A 13394-nucleotide genomic window follows, 5' to 3' on the forward strand; every position below is an offset into this window, starting at 1 on the left:
CAATTTGATAATTAATCCTTTATTACAAATCCTTTATTAAAATGTAAAAAAATCATAATAAATTGTGTCATATGTTCTGTTTCTTACCCTTTTCTGTTCAAAGAGCTCTAACAAGTAGGTTAAACAAGACCCATTATTTCTAAAACCACATGTAGGTATCCTCTGCTCTTATTGTCGCACAGTTGATCCTCTATCTGAATTCTTATTTTCATTTTTTTTATTTTGACATGTAATAGAAATACAAATTAATTGGTCTTTTTTTGGTTTTGGTGCACATTTAATGGATAATGTAGCTCACTGTTCTGAGTGACTGCTGGCAGAGATTTATTAACAGCATATAAACAACATCTCTTGTTTCCCAAAGAGCAAATGATAGAATACCACCAGGTCTAAAAGATTTGTTTATGTAGTTATTAATGATTAATTTATTTGGCTGATGCTTTATCCAAAGTGACTTACATGTACGCAGTGTTAAAGACTGTGTATTTTACCCGAAGAATCTAAATGAAGTACCTTGCTAAAGGGCACAACGGCATAGTTCCAACCTATTTTAACCCAGAACCTTCCAGCTATACAGTACGTCCAGACTTCTACTTCCTCATATTAAATGCTCCCAGTACTTGTTAGACAGCTTTTCTTAGGCTAAGAGATATTGACAGGATCTTTCTTTGTAAACAACTGAGTGAAATATTCATTTTCTACATTAAGCATTTTTTCCAATGGGAGCTTCTAGTCCTACTGCTGGAGGGCCAGTTTGGCTGCAGATTTTCTAGGTTTTTTTTTAATGCACCAGCACCTGAAGAGATGTGAGAATCTTTTTAAACGGTTCTTTTTAAGCCGATAACAAACTGATTCATGTTTGATTGGGTATTCCTGGTCTACAAGCTTCCCATTCTTCTCTCTTCACCTCACACACTTTGGAGTTCAGTTCAACATGTACTATCAAAGATAATAAAGAGCTGCGTCAACTGCCAGACATTAGTAAATGAAAAGAAAGACTGAAGAAGCAAATTTAAATACGATCCTGCAGCAGGGAAGGGTACTGTACACTGACGTAAAAAAACATTGAAGTCAAAATTACATATATGCCTGTAAGCCTAAATGTGAGAGACTGCAAGGCATTAAAAGTCTTTGTACAGTACATTCAGTCCTGCTGTAGTTATAAATACAGCCACGTACAACATGCAGAGATCACACTGTACATAAGTATACATATATTGAAAGAAAACACAACGTTTCGGCTGTGGAGCCTTCTTTGGGTGTGAATTAAAAGTGCATGACTACTTCTTTCTTCTCTTTTCAGCATGGAATAAACCTATTACTTGTTCCCTTGCAGCCTATGCATTCTGTTGATGATTCTGTATCTCATAGGATGCATTGTGATAAACTGTTAAGATCCTCAAGACAGATTCAATAGTGACATTTACATGACCCAGATCGATGTTTTATGGATAAGAAACTGCAAGATTACTAAATGTGAATCGTTTTTAAAGTTTGGAAAAGCCAGAACCAGATGTGTAATTTGTGTAGTTTTTCTAAAACATTACATTAAGGAGCAGTGAAACAAGCAATTGGTGAAACCACACAGCCGCATACACACCACACAATAAATTTATGTCCATGGAGCCCACTGTATGTTTACACTGTAAAGCAGAATGTTTAAGAATTAACCAGAGATCTTGTGCAACAGTTCATAAATACATTTTCTAAAATGTTCTGTCATGTATTTTGGCAAGTTCTTTTTGTGAAATGATTAACGGCCAGCAGTGACTTGCCAATAAAGCATTTGACCAACTCCAAATCTTTACTTGTACATGATAACGATATTTTAATTATATATCACTTGGAGTTTTACACAAAACCCCCAAAAGAAAAAAACTTTCAGCTGTAAAGAAAAGTTTTGTGGAATTCTACAACAAGACTATTAGGTTTAAGTTGATGTTGGAGTTTTGAGGACAGAGACCCCAACATCATCTTAAAATGTATAGTGGGGTTATTTATCCACTCTGCAATTGATCAACTGCTGGTGTAAACAAACATTATCTGTTCTAATAAAATGCTTTGTTATTGGAAGAGGGATTTACATAATATCCAGTGCACTGCTAGTCAAAAAGGTGTGCAGTCAAATTTAGGGTATTATGAACCGGCTTCTGAAAAAACTACGCATCTGACATTAAAAAAGTAGGAACTGCGATATTTACCTTTATTTTTATAAATATGTAGATCTGTCCATTCATTTTCTAATCTGCTTATCCAGGGTTGCAGGGGAGAGCAGATGTCTATCTTGGCAGGCAATGGGCTCAAGGCAAGATACACTCTGGATAGGACGCCAGTCCTTCACAGGGCACACACAGACACAAAACACACACATGCTCACATCAGGGTCAATTTTTTACAGAAGCCAATTAACCTAACAGCATGTCTTTGGACTGTGTGGGGGGAAACTAGATCACCTAGAGAAAGCCCATGTGAACAAGGGTAGAACATACAAATTCCCCTCAGATAGCACAAAACCAATTCTGTTACTTTGCTATTGACATTGGCATGTGTATGGTTATTGAGGTACTTTTACACAAGGATGACTGTGAAAAGATGCATCCCTGCCAAAGCCGTTGATAAACATATATAATAAAATAATGAAATGTTAAATTTATAACTATTGTACTACAGAAATCCCTCTTCTAGATACATGTGTGGTAAGAGCTGAGCAAGAAGTGCTGCAATGATCTTAAACCTTAGAATGTCCAAGTAATCAAATCCATTATGCCTTGTACCATTAGAAACACAGATATTTAAAAATGTAGTGAAATGTAGTTTTTGGCAGAAATTATTATTATTTCTGAAGTGCATTCTTTTAGTTTGTGAACAACAGAGGAATCACATCAATCTAAATTATTCATTGTTTTATAGAACTGTGTTAAAACAAGGTGATCTTTTTAACTTGATCTTAAGGACAGACACCATAGCTATTTGTAAGAGATCACTGTTTCTATTAAAGTTGCTTTTCATACATGGGAATGTTTGGTCTGATATATACAGTGTGGTTGCTCAAGGGATGCAATGGCTCTTTAACAAAATAGGTGAAGCTGCACTGGAATAATTTTTGGACCTACAAATTTTGTTATGTTTCTGATTGGACATGGATAAGATTATCCGGTTGTCAACTGTTACTGTAGCCAAGATGCAATATCTAAAATCTGCTGTCAACATTTTGGCATTTGAGGCTGTCTTGCTTTTAATGGTTTGTTAAATCTCATTTCTGTGTGATAAATTAATTAAAATTATTTGTGTCACTTTAACCTCTGCGATATCTTACAAAGCTTTTTTCTTTCAATCATCCCATTAGATCCAATCTAAGCCTAGATCCAATCTTTTCTAATGTGTATTTATGTACTGTGCTTACCGTATATATACTGTACTATGTACGATATAAAGAATGCTTTACTTTTCATCTTCCAGCCTTTACTATACCAGAAAAAAAATATCATTGTTGACAACAGGGTTTTTTAAGGCCTTGATTCCCTCACAAAACCCAACACATTTAATTTTACACACAGCATGACAGAAGAATAAATCACTCAATACTACTGGGTATAAAGAGAAGTACCGGTAATCTGTCATTGTTAAGCTGATGTCTGACTCCTCTTTTACCCAGTTGGAATCCATCCTACTACAAATTTAATTAGACTACAAGATGCATAGGCACTGCTCGGCACACTGGATGATTTGTGTCAGAAATAAATGAGCTAAAGATTAGCCAGTGTCCGCATCCTTTGCAGGGATCATTAAAAAAAACATACATTATGAACTTCTTTTAAAATATTTGTGAATCTTTTGTCTTTGAAAGCACTTATTTTTTTAAAAAAACGTATGAAGTCTGAGTAACTAATTAATTTAAACCTATAGACAGTTTGAATTTAAATTGCCAATATCAAGCATACAGTACAGTAAGGTTATTTCTTTCATTTAACTAATGTGATTTCAATATGCCTTATAATTCCATTCTCAATGAGATTCCCCTGCTAAGAAAGTAACGCAGGGTCAGGTATCATTGCTTTCTTTCTGAAGAAGTGACTGTAATGTGTAACATTAGCTTTAATACTAAGATGAGTGACCTGGGGTTCATGTTTTTTGCTTGACAGAATGTCCTCCAATGGGACTGGAGACCCTGAAAATTGATGACTTCCAGCTGCATGCGTCCACAATCAAACGGTATGGCCTGGGAGCACACAGAGGACGCCTGAACATCCAGGTGCGGAGAAGCTCTGTCTCTTGGAATGCTCTAGAACAAGCACTCAAGCACTGCAAAGGTGCAGAATTTCAATAGCAAAGTCTTTGTTCAAATAAAAAACTCAGAGGGAAAACAACATTGGTTCATTACAGAGGGATTTGGGAATGTGCAGCTGCAAGCGGCTCACATGAAGATTGAAAATATCTCCCCTATAAGCAGGTTTTATAGTGGGTATTGTTAAAATGTATGAGTTGAAAAATACTGTATATTTGCCTGTCTTTACTTCCTCATGCAGTGTGCTTCTTGTTTGATAATGGGAGAAACATGTTTTGATGATCTGATATAGAAAAACCTTTCTGCATTTCAAGTGTACTCAGGTGTGGTCCATGTTAATATACATAGTGTAGTCTATTATAACTCAATCCATATTGTACAGTACTGACATACAGTATTAAAAATGTTTGTGAACCCCTATTTGTAATTACCCTTTATTACCTTCCTACCCTTGTTTTATCAAAACCTGTGTTTTTTTAATAACCAAAGGGGCTTCTATTTACTAGTTCAATATTTTTTTATAATGCAGTGGTGCATGAAGTAGAACAAAAATGAATCATTAAGAATCAGTGTATGGAAAGTTATAAATGATCTTATACAGCACAAGCAGATCTACAATAGAAAATGTCTAGTTTTGGGTAGACCAATTCAAAGTCCTAGATCCCATTTAAATGCTATAGTGAGCTGTTCAGGCAAGAAAACACCTTAATGTTTCTTGATGACCTGAAGCAGTTCTGTAAGGAAGAATAGGTTAAAATTCCTAAATTTCGATGTGAGAGACTGATAAATAGTTACAGGAAACATCTACCGTAGGTGTCCTTGTTTTTACATCAGGATATTTACTGTTAGATCATTTTGTAAATTAAAATAATTCAAATATGTCCAATGTCTTTATGTTATACATTTAATTGGGTTATTTTTGTCTTTTATTAAGTCTTTCTTTATTTCTAGTTATGTTTTAGGTTTAAAAAATGTAAGAATGCGGACCAACCTAGACGTTTCACAAACTTTTTCTCAGCAATGTACAGAACATGTCCAGTGTTTGTACCTACTGTAGATCCACAGTATGCTCAAAAATGAAAAATAAAAGGACTTTTTTAATGCTTACCCAAGTCTCATAAACTTTGAAAAAATATAACATTTACAAGCATCACTTTGAATATGATTTTTAAAAATAAATCTCTGATTAGTAGACTTGTTTTCAAAATCTGAAGAGGGGGCCTATAAAAAATGTTTTTCTTCTGCTACAAACTATAAAGGATCTGTTGCCATAGAGACTAGTGGAACTTTATATTTAAGAAGGGCTCCTGAAGCCCTCTGAAGTTTTTTTTCTGAGAGAACTGCTTTCAGATTTTAATTACTTGGAAGAAGAAATGGTGAAAAAAATAAAAAACTTTGAAAGGTAAGTACAAGAACAAAGATTATATTTTTATTGTAAAAAATAGCCTTGCTATTGGTGACAGCCATTAACCCTTTTTGTGATTTGACCTCAGATGTTATTTGATATTAATGCTATTTTATGGTTCAAAAGTTATTTTTTAACTCTAGTTGGAGTTGGGGGAACAGTAAGTGGCACTCTTCCCTCTGGCCCTGAATTTTCAAACCAATATCCCAGTAGTGTGATGGGGACTCTTTGCTTTCCTTCAAATGAGATGTTAACTGAGGTCCTGGCTATTTGATAATTAAAGGTGGTTAGTGTAATGTCCTGGCTAAATTTGACCGCATGAAGTTATTTTTCATGTCTCCCCTTGATCTGCTGTGTGATGGCCCTGCTGATGTTCATCTACGGCTGCCTTTTCTTTCATGTACTTCAATGGATGATGCAATGGGCCCCTTCCTATAGTTGAAGTGCTTTGGGAGGAAAAAGCACTTTAGAAGTGCAAGCAATTATTAATCCTAAAATTGCTATTCTGGGCTTGCCCACCTTTATTTGGGGACATTTCCATGTTATTGTATTCCATTGAACTTCCTTCCAGAGGTGTGCTGTATTTACAGTATTAAATTGTCCCCATATGGGTTTGTACTCAAGAAAAGGAAAGCTGGACAGCCTCATCTATTTATTCCACTCTTTGTCACACTTTCTCTGGTGGCTCTCTACTCTGCTCCCAGATTCATACATGAGCTACGTGGACTTGGGAATTCAATTACCACATATTGCTGTCTGTCTCTGTTTACTCTGGTAATGTATGGTGTGAATTCACAAAACGCTAAATTGATTCAATCCCAAACTTCTGTCTACAGAATTGAGTTGTTAACAAAACAGCCTCATGCTCTGCCTATTACTTCCAGATTCTTTAATTGGCCCATCAGAAATAATCAGAATAAAATTTTAAAACATCAATTGAAAGAATCCAAGGGAGCTAAATAGTCACAAAATGACACAAGAGTGTATTTTTTCCACACAGCTGAGAGGAGTTAGCTAAAGGGAGAAAGTATATTTAAGTCAATTAATCAAGGAATTACACACTGTTTCTGACAAGGGACTTACTGTACACCCTCTGATACAGTACATTTTACTGAAAATGACTTAAAAAAGACTGCAGCTTCAAAACTACTTTGTATTCCAAACAGGGGCAAGGAAGCTGAATGAAATCTTGCGTAAGTCTTATATTTAGTCCAGATGTACATAAGTAAATCATGAGATAGAAAAAAGGGGGAAAAAACTAGTGAAAGGGAAAATACAAAAACTTTTTTTTTTGCATTTGCAAAAAAAATAGTATTTCCTGTTAAAAAAAAGACAAATAAGGAAATCAAACAGAAGTTAGAATGCAGCAGTCTAGTCTGAGTCATTCCAGGGGTTTGCATTGCTCTGGAATGGATTAGTCTAATGAGTTCCACAAACAGACCAGTACATACAAAATATAGCTCTATTTCAGCTTTGCTTTACTAGTAAAACAAATACTTGTGTTAAACTAGAAATTACCAAGGATGTAAGCTACAACATTCTGTACTGAAAATAAAAAAGAAAATCCCTGCAGTTCGGGTACTAATACTGACAATTGATAAGAATTTGCTATGGATTAGTTTCCTTTGTCATGACAATTGTTCTGTTCTTGCATCTAGCAATTTAAGATGTGTGAAAGCCAGAAAAGGCAATGTCAAAAATACTCAGTGCACACATGCAGTATAACAGGAATGCAGCCAAACTGAGTCTGGATTAAAAAAAAAATCTAATACTGAGCATTTCTCTGCTTTGGTTACAAATTAATTCCTCCAGTCTGTATAAATGGACAAAATGCCATGATGATAAATGTGCGAGAAATGTATTCTTATTCTAATTCTATAATATTCTGAAAGGGTAATTCTAGTAATTACTGTACATTACATTTGGAAAAAAGTTAGAGAAATGAAAAGCTACATGAAAGCTAGATTGCTGCTAAAACTGGAGATAATTGTACCATATTCTTCAAATGAGATTTTCTTTTCTTTGCTGATTTCTATTAGAGAGTTTAATAACAGTGATGGGATGTCTGTACTCAGGGAGGGGGAAGGTTCTGAAGAAGTATTATGGAACAGTAAATTGCAGATTACTATCTTAGCCCATTTCTGCCTCCTCACTCATTATTCTAAAAACAATTTAAGAAGGAGTCCTTGGGACTTCAATATATGAATTTGAATTTATTGAGTACAAATTTTATCTTAAAAGGCACAATGGCAGTAAATGCATTAGCTGCAGGTGCCAATTTATGGAACATAATTTCATATTTTTCCTAAACTGTGTATGTGGTTGCATCAATTAAGTCATAGGTACTCAATCTTAATTAAAACAAAAACATAACCTTTTGGCGAGTTATTGAAAATGCCAAAAATTATTCATAGATGAGAGTGCATTTTCATGAGCTATTTATAAAACGAACGTGGTCTTGCTGAGGTTGGTGCTGTTCTTGCAAACTGATGTTTTTTGTACAATTTGCAACGGGCCTTTCATGTTACACAATGGGCAGCGATTGTAAAGCTGTACATTTTTGGGTCCAATGGTGTATAATTCTGTGTTTGGCACGGTGTGACTCAAAATCCATGGGAAGACAAAAAACAGAATTCTGCGCACAGAGATTGACAAAATGAGAGCTCTGTCCAAAAACAAATGAGGTTTTTAAATCAGCATGTAATTCACTCATAAAAAAAGACTCAACGTCAGAAGGACATTAGAGGCAGCAGTTCAAGGCTGCAGATGGAAAATTAATCAAGTTTTTTTTTTAGCTACAGTAAGTGTGGCTGAGAGAGAAGTTGCATTGGCATGACCCCAGGACTGAAAGTGTCAGTCTTCCCCACTTAGCCCGGCAGGGGACGGGGTGATAAAAGGCTTTCAGTACTCAGATATATTCTTGATCCCTTCAGGCTATGATAATTTACCAGTTCTTTAAATGTGCATGGTAGACATGATGTTCTAATTGCTCATCTTTTTGTGTATCTCCCATTATTTGAATATGTGACAAAATAAAACCTGTTATTATGAAAATGATTGATTTTTAAAAATCTACTTCATCATAAAGTAAACTTGAATGGCTGTTTTTAACCACAGAAAGAATTCTAGAAATATGATGTACTTGTACTCTGTGTCTCTTTGTGGTATTTGTTAGAAATCCCATTCTTTGACCCAGAAAAAGGTCTGGAATACTCTTTTGTGCAAAAAATCTTCAAAAAAGTTCCAGTTATGTAATATTCAATATCATATGAGAAAAGCATTCAGACTTTCCTTGTTCATCTATGATACATGTTTATCTCATGAAGTGAGAGATAAAACGTGACAGAGAAAAACCTACATTTGTATCTCATGAGATTTAACAGTTCAATCAAGACAATCTGGAAATTGGACAACTTGGTCATATTTATACTATGTATGATAGCTCTGTGGATTGTTAAAATACTATACTGTATGTAGAATATAACTTTTCTTGTTTGCCAGGCTGGTATCTATGAAGATGATTTCTATGATGGGGCATGGTGTGCTGGAAGAAATGACCCTCTACAGTGGTTTGAGGTTGATGCTAGAAGGTTAACAAAATTCACTGGAGTCATCACACAAGGCAGGAACTCCTTGTGGTTGTGAGTACATTTAGAGTTCTTTTAACATTCTATAATTGTACCAGCTCTTATATTAACATTTTTGGTTTTGGAAGATGGTGCCTAATCAAGAACAGACCTAGCCTGTGCTGGGACGGGAAACCTCTAAGGACATTATTGCTGTATTTAACATGGATTGCACTCTTCTCTTGGGATCAGAATTTCAAAATCAGTGTCCCAGTATAGTGACAGGTGACACTGTGCTGTCTGAGGTACCTTTCTTCAAATCTTATGTTAAACGTCCTTCTAGAAAGAGTGTTAAAACAGTGACCTGGTTAAGTTCCTGTCTAGGCTTGCACCATCTGGCCTACCTAAATTTGCTTAATCGAATGGGTGAAGTAGTTTTGCACTTCTGCACCTGAACTGCTGTATACTGGGGCTGTTGGTTTATAATGGCTGCCATGCTTCAACCTACTGTAGTGGGTGATGACTGCACTGCAGTGACAGATGAAGTGGATCCTTTTAGAGGAAAAGCACTAGACAAATTTAAACAATTATTATAAAATGCTGAGCAGAGACTTGCAAACTTAAAAAGTTTAGAAATGTTTCTGTGACTCTCTCATAACATACCACATTCCAGCTTGAGATCTTGCAATCATGTTTTGGTCATTTAAAACAAACAAGTTTTAAATTTATACAGATGTGTATACAAATGTGGCCACCCTGAATTGTAGTTTCAAGGCAGGTGGGAGTGTGTTTCTGTATGTTATGTTTAGTTTCATACCCTTACTAAACAATAATGCCTTTATTTAAATTGAAAGAATAAAATGATGCCGGATATCTGATTGCAGTATCTTGCGAATTGAAGTCAAGAGCTAATTTGATAATTTACCTTTTCCGTACCACACTTAGTTGCAGAAACAAGCCATCTTTTCAAGGCTGAAATAAAAACATACTGTATAAAAGATCACAAATGAGTGGAAGCCATTCAGCCTATTTAGCTTGTTTGTTTGTGAGGCAGATTATCTGAAAGCCAAGCTGAAGATACCTTTAAACCCTGTCCGGGGGTGGCATAAGACTCTTTGGTAATAGTCAAACTCTAATAAACTAATAATTATTGCATTAACAGTTATTAAAAGAGTGCATCCCCACTGGGTTTTCAGCTGCTTGCTGGAAGCCTAGGGGGAAGTCTACACAGCTGGAGTTCATTAGTCAAGATCCTTTAAAAGCAGGGTGTACCAGAAGGTAGTTAGTGTTTTCCAAGATATTTAGGTTAAACAATACAACAAGCAACAAAAATAAGGTTGTACTACAAAAATAAGACTAGGAGATATTTAAAAGACTGTAAGATATCAGCATATAGATTTTCAATGTCTAGGACCACTGTTTGCTCAAAGAAAAGATTTTCTTAAGCATACCCTCCTGGAAAGGAATTTAAGAATGGAGGTGTCAGGGTGATCTGAACTGTTGGATGGTGAGGCTTTGAGAACCTTGATGTTCTAAAGGGTGAACTTGGTGGGTTTGCTTAGAGACACACCAGACTAGTTTCCCAAACTTTTAAGGGGGTATTATACAGTATATAAGATACTGTACTCTACGTAAGGCTCAGCAGGTTCACAGAATTAGGGAAGGAACTGCCAAAAGACAGAAAAGGTAGTAGGTAGTAGGTACTGTGTGCAATCACTATAGTGGAGTACAGGAGACTAGGCATGAGTCTATAAGAGAGTGTATCTGTGTTTGTGATATGTATGTGTAGTTTGTGTTGTGTTGTTTATTTATAGGGTATGTGTTTTGGTGTATGTACGTATTTGTACAGTATGTCTTAACAGTATCTGTTTTGTTTGTGTATATGCTGTGTATTTGTATTTATTGTGAGTATTTTGTATATGTTGTGTTTGTGTTGTGTATGTGTATAGTGTATTCTTCCTTATACTTCCGTGTGTGATTGTTGGTCATCCTTTAAATGTACAGTACCACTCAAAAGTTTGAGAACACCTCGTTAAAACCAGGTTTTTCGTGATTATATGTTTTAAACTGTATAAACTTGTCTATAAACACTTAATATTTAATTACATGATATATGCACTTACTGTATAATCTTAAGTGAACTGCATTGAAAATTTAAATTTTTCCTTTTTTAATAAAATGAACACCCAAAGCAAGTGGATTTCAGTCTGAAGCCAAGGTTAGTTAAAAGTCAGAAATGTGTATAACATGGTGTTAGAACACTAAAAGAAGTTTAAAATTGTCTTTGTTAGATGTTCTCACAACATTTAACTAGCATGTTACCTCATTCACCTTTTGTCACCAATTATTGGTAAACAGGTGAGGGTCCATGATTACTATAAATATAGGGAGCATGGGCAAAAGTTTGTAATTCCTGATTGAACATGGCAAAATTTGCTCAGTAAGCAAGTAAAAAAGTACAGTCTATAATTACTTTACGAAATGAAGGACAATCTTTAAGACAAATTTCAAGAATTTTCCAAGTGTCAGTAACTGCTGTGGCCAAGACTACCAAACGATATGAAGAAACTATCACTCATAAGGACTGAAAAAGAATTAGAGAATCAGAGAATACGTTAATTCTAGTCACAAGTCTGCAAAACCGGCGACTAACTGCCCCTGAAATACAAGCTGAGCTCAATGCAACTACAAGTACAGATGTTTCAACATCAACTGTTCAGAGGAGGTTGTGTGAAGCTGGCCTACCAGGAAGATTTGCTGCAAAGAAACCATTGTTAAGAGTGCAGAATAAGAGGAAGAGACTTGCCTAGGTAAAAAAAGCACAGAAACTGGACCTTTGAGGCCAGCTTCAATACTGTAGTATTGAATACTTCAATACTAAATTCAATACTGTAGTCTAGATGGTCAAAATGCCATTGTTAGCCATGTGATGTAAGTGTGAACTGAGACATAGTGTTGGTCAGGGTAACCCTTAAACAGAAGACCACTTCATGGCCATTGTAGAACTACATTTAGCAGTGAAAGAGATATTGCAGTTCACTGGTTTGTGTGTGTCAAAAAGAAAGATTGCTAAGATACGTTTCCCTCAAGGTAAGACCCAAATATGTCTGCATCAAGTCAGGGCACCCCTCGTTCTGAGATCATTGTGTTAGAGATGTGCTGAGGGATACACTTGCAGTATTATTATGGCTTATCCTTTGTGCCCAACATGGGATCTGTGTGTTTTGACCTGAGAGATATCTTGTTGTGTACTACGCGACTGGGACATGGAGAGTTCTTCCATTTAAAGCCATTGGGTGTATTATGCTCATTTAGCAGCCCTTGGGGGGCTTCTGTGTTGAGTAGAACATGAAATGTGTACCTTGTAGGCAAGAATGAAATCCATTGACTATAACAGGCCACCAGTAGTACAGGTCATTTAAGCCTCTATTGTGTGTACTGTATATACTTGGGGTATTGATTAATTACTTAATAAGTGAAGGACTGAAAGCCACATTCTTGCAATTGTCTAATCTATACTAGTCTGGTATACAGTTTAAAGGGGTTCATGGTAATAGCTTGTGTTGAGTCGTTTAGAGTACTGTAGGTCTGTATTATGCATACGTTGAACAGCTTTGTCAGAATAAAGTCTCCTTGTATAGCATTTTGCTGTCCATTCTGCTTCCATGTGCTCAGGGCCCTCAGTCCTCAGGCCTGTCACAGTGACACATACTTTACTGTAGCAACCATCTTGATTTAGTTGTTTTCATGAAGGTATCCTTGTGATTTAGGCAATACTAGCAGTGAGACTCCATACGAGTGCTAAGGAATACACTCTGAGGCCACCCAGAAAATGAGCCTGAGAACCCCTGGCCTTGAAGCCCTTATTTATAGTATATCATAGAGTGAAGGATGGGCTGAAGCTTGGGTTTGTCCTCCTCCTCAACTTTTATAATGAACTACAATTAATTTTACATTAAAAGAAATATTTACCACTACCTGTTTATCATACTGATGCAAGCCACTTCAAGTGATAATTTATCCATGGCGAAGGTTAATTTATTTGGATGCCGGAAAGTAAAACATTTAACTCCATGAGACTCTCTTTGGCTCTTTGATATTAAAAGGTCATCATAAAAAGCCAGTAAAAGATGTCATC

At 35.8% G+C, this 13394-nt stretch overlaps 1 protein-coding gene across 2 annotated transcripts in view; it reads left to right on the plus strand.

The window, feature by feature from the left end:
* Positions 1–13394, plus strand: part of cpxm2 (carboxypeptidase X, M14 family member 2) — a 60017-nt gene that overhangs the window by 12893 nt on the left and 33730 nt on the right. For both annotated transcript variants that reach the window (XR_016091093.1, XM_088917160.1), the window contains exons 3-4: positions 4143–4252; positions 9192–9331. Coding sequence is in view for 1 of the 2 variants with exons in the window: in XM_088917160.1 (XP_088773286.1) it covers positions 4143–4252; positions 9192–9331 (250 nt within the window). In the remaining variant the exon portion in view is untranslated. The remainder of the gene's footprint in view (positions 1–4142; positions 4253–9191; positions 9332–13394) is intronic.

This window comes from Atractosteus spatula, chromosome 5 (assembly GCF_055471065.1).
Source record: "Atractosteus spatula isolate fAtrSpa1 chromosome 5, fAtrSpa1.hap1, whole genome shotgun sequence".
NCBI classification, from domain to species: domain Eukaryota; kingdom Metazoa; phylum Chordata; class Actinopteri; order Semionotiformes; family Lepisosteidae; genus Atractosteus; species Atractosteus spatula.